Below are 9,624 nucleotides of genomic sequence, written 5' to 3'. Positions count from 1 at the left end.
AAGCTATCATCATGAGGAATTGCACATATTTTTTTCACATTTCCATTTTTCATGCAGAAAATGATCAATCGATTGTCCAAAGCACTCTCAAGCAGCACAGGCCCAACTTCAATACAATGATTACGTAATAAATAAATAGCCGGGTAAATTATGCTTTGTAGGAAATATTAATTGTAATAATCAAGAAATCAGTCATCAGCATGTAAGCTAGTATGTAAAGTTTGACCTTTTTCTTCAGATTATTTCAGGTCGTTGTACAGCTGCCACTGGGGATTCACAATTTTGCACAAGATTTCTTTCATCAGCATTGCATCTGAATAATACCCTACAGACAATCCAGTGGTATGGGAATTTAAAGACAGATGGGCAATGGAGTTAATACCTGATTTCTTAATGTATATAAAGAAAAAATGGGGGTGGGGATCTAAACAGTGACAGACAAACAGATGTGCATACAAATAAAGCAGAAGGATAGATAGGGAGATGAGCCCCCTCTTTCTCACCCGAGTCCCCTTTAATCAGCCCCCTTGAAGCTGCAGATCCCACTGGGGTTTCAGTGCTTTATTTTCCAGCAGACTAAGTTCACTTAACACCTCCCAACTTTCCAGCAAATTAATTCTGCATGTGTGAAAGGGAAGTGAACTGCAGAGTAAGCTGTCAGCAAGTCTCTGGGATCCAACAAAGACCAGCAAAGGCTTTCCACATTCTAGCCCTGATTGTCAATCAGCAGGCAGCAAAGGCTATCCTGGCACTGCTGGCTCTTACTCAGGCCTCGCTCTCAACGCACCTTTCAGCGGAGTGAAGGGGGCTGAGACCCCACAATGTGCTTGCTGGCTAGCATAGGAACTTTTGTGTTCTGTTTGTTCTTTTTGTTTTCTGTGTGTATCTTGGGCACATCTCTTAATAAACTCTTGAGTAATGTGGAGAATAAAAAAAAAAAACCTTACTCCAATGTATACCACACTAGTAGCTACTTCAGTCTGAGCGATAAGCTCTTAAACCAGTCAAAGTAAAAGTTCTTTAGATAGACGCACTGACTACACATAGGTGTAGGCTAGCTTGAGGTTTAATAGATTATGTCACAATGTTATGTCTCTAGCAATTAATTAAAAATGAATTCATAAAAAGGTGAACTTTTCAGATAAACATTTTATGATATGTTTTTATTTTTCAGTAAGTGAAAAGAATTGTTGTGCAAGGTGTATAATTGTGAAGAAAGACTTCTGGGTCAGAAACAACAAACCTTGTTTGACTTGTTTACCCTCAGGAAAAATGATCAGCTGGTAAACCAGACCCTGAGGTGTACTATCCCTTTTGTGAATGTTCAAACTTTCTGTTTGCGACAGGTTCTTTCTTCCCTACTGGCTACAGCCATGATGTTTATAAAGATTCTTTATTGAGAAGGTTTGTGGAACTTGCTTTCTTAACTTGAGATATCCCATATCATGTGGCAAACAGAGGGATACCTTAAATAAGTAAAGAGGAGCTCCATGAATGATTTACTGCTCCCGTTCTCTCACAGCTCCACTGATGCCCTGCACCCACTTTTATGTGCTGGCCTGGGTCAGGCAGGCGAGGATGGGTTTCACTCTGACTGCCTCTCCCATGTGCTTCTGTCATTCCACCCTCCCTTTATCTGACTTACAGGATATACATATGGTGGCTTCATCCCATGCAAGACGTTAATTGATTTCAGGGAGCACCTCCCTCTCACACACACACACACACACACATACACACACATATTTACCCCTTTTGGGTTCAGCTGGTTTTAAACAGATCACCCACTAAGCCTGCTGTGCACTGTCAACGGTAATTCAATTAGAGATGCAGAAGTGTGACTAACTGCCCTGCGTCAAGCACTTTACCATATGCCTGTCCCCTGTAGGAACTCTCCTTATAGAAATCAGATTCTTTCACTCAAGAACATGGGCACTTCCTGTACCAGCAGTATGACATCACTGACTAATGGGCTGACTGGACTTCCAGTGCCTACTGTTTCACGGTGGTGAAAGTGACTGGTCATGCTTTGTGAGTCTATGCAGGCTGGTCAATTGAAGTAAAATCAAGCCCTCCAGCATTTTACTTTTTTGTTTTAATGTTTCAGTATTAAAAATGATTGGACATGATGTACAGGGTGACCAAAACCTGCCATAGCTATTAGTTATATATGTGGTTGTCAAACCTGCAATTAACAAAACCAATACAGTCATTATTGCCTACATCGGAATCTAGACTGACAGCAATATACAAAGTAAATAAGGGTAATTTTCTCCAAACAGCACACTCCATAGTTGGGAGCAGGAGTAAGTGAATATTACACCCACGACAACACGCGCGCACACGCACACGCACACACACATATACCAAGATTAGCCAGTTTAGCCACCAACAACTATAGTACAGCACATCCAGACATCATGAGTCCAGTTCATACCTAAGTCCCAGCCATGGTAGTGTTCTGACCGATGGATTAGGTCCAGATCATTTCCAAACTCCCAGTGTGTGTGTTGGGTTGCTCAATGATGAAGCAGGTTGAGGTCATTGCTAAATAACATAACAACCTGACTCTGCACTCTAGTTGAAGGGGCTCAGGTTGCAGGGTGCAGGTTGATAGAACATCTCGAAATACATAATTAGCACAGTTAGTTGATCCATCTTACTGATAAAGTAATGTAGATAAATCCTGTCCACACATTCCTAAACAGCCTTCACCACCACTGCCTCATGCTGGCAAATGAGATGCCAAATGGAAGAGACCTTTAAAATATTAGAGCCTTACTGGATCAAACACAGAATAAAAAGAAATTGCTATGAAAAAAATATATATATATATATATATATATATATATTCATTATGCTTCTTAAACTGCTGTGTGATCAACGTGATAAAAATGTGATGGTGAAGGCCACAAATCATATTTTTGACATGTGTTAATCATGCATTATTTAGAAATGGCCAATAAAAGTGTAGTAAATACTGCAGGAGAAGGCACAAGGTAGTAAGACTTAATGCAGAAAGCTCCCATAATTATTTAACTGTAACATACTGTATAAAACTATAGATAATAAAACTTAGGTAATAAAATAATTTTGTCAGCCGTTGTATATTTACCATCATTTAGACAGGATATGAACTTGTCACCTAAGCGATGACCCCAATAAAACATGTTTTGCGGTTTCTTAATAAAGCTGCAAAATTTTTAAATTCTCTCCTTTCTCTGAGCTGTGACTCGGGTAACTGCGAATCATCCCCAGCAATACTAATGTCAGTGTCTGTTAAGTGAATCAGATATTAAAAACATGAGCAGTGCTTGTAACTGGATCAGGCAGTGCTGTCGAGAGATGGGTTGAAACCGGAGAGATGATGGTTTGATGTGGAATCCATCTTCTTGGTGCAGATTTTAACTGATTGGGGCAGCTGCTCCGAAACCCATTAACACATCCATGATTCTTGTTTTGAAGCAAGGGCTTGTGCGAAGGCCCCGTGAAATCGATGCTCACGAGCCTGAGCGATTGGACACAGCCTCATTCGTAGACTGGAACTGATCCAGAATGCTTCCTGTCAAGGCGGGTCTCCAGACATTTCCTATGTTTTTATATTTTACAAATTGAATATCTCAAACATAATTGGGGGAAAAAAAAAAAAAAAAAACAGCCAGCCAACCTCTCTGAAACATATCTTTACCACACAACTACAGTCCATTAGGGTTTGGATGGAGGAAACTTTTATTTTAAACATTGGCTAGGCTGTAACCTTCCTGGATTCACAGCCCAGTCACGTAAAGAAAACTGGCCAGGATTTTACAAATAAACTTGGAATAGTTTTCCAATTACCCTTGAGAGCAGTGAGTATCTCTCAGTCACCACTGCCCCTCCCATGTGTGCCATAATTGAAGACACAGGAAGGGATTAGGGATCGAACCTACTAAATAATTTTATTTATTATCCTAGTAATGGCCTAACAATATTTATAATGGGACATCCCATTATGTCTAAGCCAGGCCTTTCCAGAGTCCACTTGAAACAGCCTTGTGATTTTAATTGAGTTTGACTTTTTTCTTTTTGAGGGAAAGGTCAAGTTAAGCCCTTTACAAATTCCTCCATCTCAACAACAACCACAATGGTGCAATTGGCACTGGAAATTGGTTACAGATGGCACAGATAAGGCTTTTCCTTTATTGAAATGGTAATGACAGGATGGCATGCGATTGACGAGAGCCGCTTCCTACACAGGTGAGACATTTGACCCCTCACATGTTTCTTGTGGAGGAGAGCGGGTGGATTGAAAAGGGATGAGGAGGAGGCAGGCTGGATTAAAAATGATAGCAGAGACCGTAGGCTGTAATCACAGTGAGAGCTGAAGGTTGGGAGGAGTATCAGTCAGTTTTATGTTCTTTACAATAAAACAGTAGAAAATGCATTTGGGTGCAAAGATAAATCAGGTCCCAATGTGCCCTAGTGGTTAAAGTGGAGAATTAGCTAAATACTTTAACAATATATAGAATATATAGTAGTATTAAATGTGCATTATACAAAATTCTAGTATTTTGGAAAACAATAAATCATTGTTATGCATACTATTAAATATTGGTTGCATGCATTTTCTAATGTATAATGGATAATAAAGAAAACTAGTGTTACTATAATTTCACAGCTAAAAACTATACTACTTAATACTGTAGGAAACTATCTCTATTACCATTATATTAGTAACACTGCTATAAATAGAATACAACAGTCCTACTACAGTATATTTGATTTCAGTCCCCATTGAAAATGACCATTGTTTGCTCTCCTGTTGTACAGATTTCTTTCAGTTCAGTGTCATGATTAATGCTGTTAAAGAAGAGCATAAAATTGACTAACAACCTCTTAACACCAGGTGCGCAAACAAGCCTTGTTTCTCTGGCAAACTTGAACTTGTGTCCAAGCAGAGATGCCAGCTAGTTTTTTCAACATGATCCTATTGATGTTTGTAAGACTGTGCATGCCCTTGTTTTACAGTTGGAATACTTGAAAGAAAATAGGACTGAAATGCGGGCATGAAAAAAATGTTTAGGTATACTGGAACAGGAAACTGCACAAAATGTCTGAGAGTTTTAATTAGTTAAATCTACACTGGCCAACACTGGCAGTGCTACTCGTTTAGCTCAGTGGTAGCATTCCCATTTTATGTGGCCTGGAATGCAGTTTCAGTTAGTGGTTTCTCCTCTCAATTTGTCACTTTTAAAGATGAACAAAAAATCCAAAACCATCTTTCCCTTTAGCATAAACCTTAAAATGCTCTTTAAAATAAATACATGTAGCAAAATAACTATATACAAATATAAAATCCCATTATAATCACATCAAAACTAGTACACCAGAAAGGGGGAAGGTATTTTAAATTGTTTTCTTCTACATTATTATCTTTTTTCCTCGGCTGCTTGAGTATGACATGGGGAGGTTTGATACAGTTTTCAAGCAGTTGTCGTAAGGTGCAATGCATTTCAAAGCTAAATGCAGAAAGTTCTGAATGTGTATGTTTTTTGTTCTGACATCGCTTCAGGAAGGATCAGGAAAATCCTTCTTGGCTTGACATGAGTGGATCTTTTTAACTGCAGGGTTAGCTGTTCTGTCCCACACCTCTGGCAAAGTAGGGATGAGATACACCAGATCATTGAAACTCTGCATGTGAAGAATGCCGGTGGAGCCTGAACAGCCAAGAATAGTTTATCCCTTTCATGTCGTTAGCTTAAACTGGAAACAACAAATGAAGACAGAAAAGATAGAGACAGCACTCCGATTAGAAACCCTGGGTCAGATGGCACTAGTCTTTTGTCAGAAATGCAAAGTAGGAACCAGAAAAAAAAAGTAAAAGCCATGTCTTACTAATTATTAGAACAGATGTATTTTGTATATTCATATTGATTGTGGACTCCCTTTATAGAGGGAGAACCAGCTGGAAAGAGCATCTGGAAGGAACATGACCTTGACTTCCAACTTGCTAATTAGCACACGAGTAAATAAATGGGCACTTTTACAGCCACATACCACGACAGCCCATCCTCACTGTTTCTACATCAAGCACAGCTCTTTGTTCAGGGCTGCTCATTCACAAGCACACACCAACCATGTGAAATGTAATTGAGGCAGGGGGTTGTAACACTGCAGGCAGGTCAGTCTGCCCAGTACTTCAGAACAAGACTTACAGGAATGTGAAAAACAGTAAACCAATGAAAACTCTATTGTACATACAGGTCTATTGGTTGGCCATATGCAGTGACAAATTCCCTCCCAAATCCTTGAAGAGGTATGTGTCCCTGTGGACCTGATGCATTCTGCACTTTACCATTTCATGTTGATAGTGGAGATCTTCAAGACAAATGATGGTTGAGCAGCGATGGGCATAGGCTACTGGGCCCTTAATGACCATTGATGGTGGTCCTACAATCTTGGTTCTTTCACTAAATTACACACTGCTGTGATTTCTGTCCACACTACCACAGACAGCCGAGGGTAGTAGTTTGGAGATACAATAAGGAGCTTCCCATGGCACTTCACCCATTTTTTTTTTTTCTACGATTGTATTCTTGAAGTTTTTAAATGTTAAAAACTAGCAAAAAACAAATCAATGTATCCACGTTGTTCATTGCCAGTTTTCTAATACTATGAAATAGCAGGGACAAGGAAACGTCAGTGAAACTTTAAAATTAGAGCCCCCCCATATTTCGTGTCCTTAATATGGATCGGATTACAACTATATATTGATATATATATATATATATATATATATATATATATATATATATATATATATTATATATATACAAGTTCACAGTGGTTGCCAATACAATAGACCAGATCTTTGACAGAAATTTTGATCAATCATCTTTATTCTCACATGAAAGCCAGAATCCAGAACATTTAAATGTAAAAAATAATATTTTACCTCTGCAAATCCTAACTAAGCCCTCCAGATAAAAGGCACACACAAACAGAACAAAAAATGTATGAACAGGAAAAATCCCAATCTAGCAGAAAAACAAATATATTATATATCAATGGTGTTTATTTTTTATTTTTTTTTTTGCTTGCTCATTATAATCAAATATGTCAGTATTACACATTTTGTACGCCAGCATTAGAAAAGGCAAATCCGACCTAAATGTAATATCGTGAATTGGATTAAGCTCATTGGGAGTTGCTATTTTGGGGGTATACTATTTATTCACTCTGACGTATTTAGAGGCAAACAACTCGTCCCCACTTTGGGTTTAACGAGTGAAAACATGAATTCTTCCTTCAACACTCAGCTGAGCAGCAGATACGGTATGGCAACAGGTTCTCTCTTTGTTGGCAACTTTTGTTGACAGTGACAGTCCAGGAACCATGTTTCTACCCAGTAGGAATACCCTGCAATGATTTTTTTTAACAGTCTGGATCGGAACACACTGTACAAAAAGCAAAATGGGAAAAAAGTAGCTTCACACTCTAAAGCGTAATATGAAATGGGCTTTGTACACGAGAGAAAGGGGCTGCCATGGGATAGCAGAGAAAGAGAGAGTGAGATAGGCCTTTATAGTACAGTAGTTTAATAATGTTCCACTCCCATGTATACCAAACTGGCTGTGCTATAAACAGCCAGCTCAGAGCTCCATCTCGAGGTAGAACATGTGACTAGAGCGTCGCAGGCGTGCCAGTCCTCTCAAGTAGGATTTTTTAATTAAAAAAAATTAGTACATTATAAATATATATATTATATATATATAATATATATAATATTATATATATATATATATAATATTATATATAACGTGAATGAAAAAGTGCTGCATCCTTCCTTTGCTTCACGACATAGTACCTGCTTGCTGAAACACATCAACAACCATTATATGCTTACCTGTTCTGCTGAAGCTACACTAGTACCAACTGAACCAGTCTGGCCCTGGGGAAGTTCCATGTTCAAGTCCAACCTGCCATAATTAAAAAAAAATTAAAATTAAAAATAATAGTAAACTATTATAAACTATATATACATACACGTGTCAGCTGGGTTAATGCCCATTGACTTAAACTGATACCACCTACATTGTCTCCTCCGCAATTTAATGTTTTTCTAAAAAAGTTTCCAGTTTTACAGTCTAGAACTACAATTTGGCAGAACTGAAATCCATATTTTCTCCAACAAGAGAGAGCTTGGTATTTGATCTGTTCTACCAGAATACTGTTCTTCATCCTCCATTCAGGACAGAACAGGTTCTGCTATTGCTACCTTCAAAGCTACTGTTTTATTTCGGTGATTAACTTGTGTACAAAACACATCAGAATACAAAAGCAGTTACCCGGCTTCATCTGCCAATTCCTGCATAAGTGTGTCCACTTGATTCTGAAACATTGAAAAAGTGGTTTAAAAAACTGCAGATACCATCAATAGAATTGCAGAGGTGTTGAGATTTTTATAGTTTAAATACATATACAGTTAAGTAAGTAAAACAGTGAGAATTATTACTTAAAGGGAATATTACATCTGGATTTTCTGTACATACCGGTATTTCATTACTGGTTTCATCTCCTTTTTGGTAAACTGGAAATGCAATTCTTTGAAGTAATAAAATACCCAGCGACAGAACTACCAACTCCCACTATATATTAGTTTTATGCAATTTCATGTCGCACTACACAACCTGAACTTGTTACCAATAAACTGTTGTCAATAAGAGATTTTTATAGTTTAAATACATATACAGTTAAGTATTTTCCTCAACTTGTCTGCGTTATTTGAATTGTATTAGCTTTTCTGCCACATCCAGTGTGAGGCTATTAGAAAGCACCACTACAGATCTCTACCACAGTAAATGTTTAGAAACTAAAAGAAGTTATGAAGCAGGACTGACACTAGAGGGAGTTATTGCATTATTAAAGTCCTCTTTTGTGACACTACATCGAGCATACTACAGTTATTGTGATTATGATGACAATGGTTTCTTTGGGAGGTTCACTTCCTCACCTGTGGTGTTGTCAGTGTTGTAGTGCTGCTCATAGTGTCCTCCATGTGCGCAGTCTGTACATCTAGCGTTTCAAACTGCCGCTCAAACTTATCCATCAGGGCTGAGATCTGCATAGGGAAGCACAATTTGGGTTACATACAGAAGATGCCAGCTATAGAAATTACAGTTACTACTGTGTAACTGTCTCACAGCTTTGAGTATATTCTTGACAGTAGTATATTTTATTTACTAGTTGGTGACATACTTATAGTACCCTACTGAATTAACGTTTGGCCAAACAACACTGTATATTTTACTACGACGTAGCTACTGTAGTTTAAACAAAAAAGCAAACAAAATAAAATCTAAAGACTCATCAGTAAGCTGGTCACAGCCCTTGTTTTTGGAGCATGAATGCAGTTTGGTTTTCAGCTTCATTATCAGGTTTCAAATGGAGAAGCTATTTCCTGTTGCTACAGCAACTACTGTCATGCTTAGACTGCACAAACCTTACAGCATGGCAAAAGTAAATTGTTTTTATCCTAATTGGTCACAGTCCTACCTTTTCAAGGTTCATGCTCTTCAGTGCGGAATCCATGGACTTAACAACTCCTGCCATCGATTTAGTTACCTGGAACATAAAACAGGCAAT

General features: G+C 38.2%; 1 protein-coding gene across 1 annotated transcript in view; it reads right to left on the bottom strand.

The window, feature by feature from the left end:
* Positions 1-7,863: 7,863 nt before the first annotated feature.
* LOC121295272 (charged multivesicular body protein 1b-like) overlaps positions 7,864-9,624 on the bottom strand; it is a 4,355-nt gene continuing 2,594 nt past the window's right edge. Inside the window, exons 4-7 of the mRNA XM_041219726.1 lie at positions 9,535-9,603; positions 8,993-9,100; positions 8,328-8,371; positions 7,864-7,958 (exon numbers count right to left, since the gene is read on the bottom strand). Of these exons, the coding sequence (XP_041075660.1) occupies positions 7,874-7,958; positions 8,328-8,371; positions 8,993-9,100; positions 9,535-9,603 (306 nt within the window). The 3' untranslated portion in view covers positions 7,864-7,873. The remainder of the gene's footprint in view (positions 7,959-8,327; positions 8,372-8,992; positions 9,101-9,534; positions 9,604-9,624) is intronic.

Source organism: Polyodon spathula, chromosome 20 (genome assembly GCF_017654505.1).
Source record: "Polyodon spathula isolate WHYD16114869_AA chromosome 20, ASM1765450v1, whole genome shotgun sequence".
NCBI lineage: Eukaryota > Metazoa > Chordata > Actinopteri > Acipenseriformes > Polyodontidae > Polyodon > Polyodon spathula.
The sequence above is the reverse complement of the archived record's forward strand: the minus strand, read 5'-3'. Positions and strand labels throughout refer to the sequence as shown.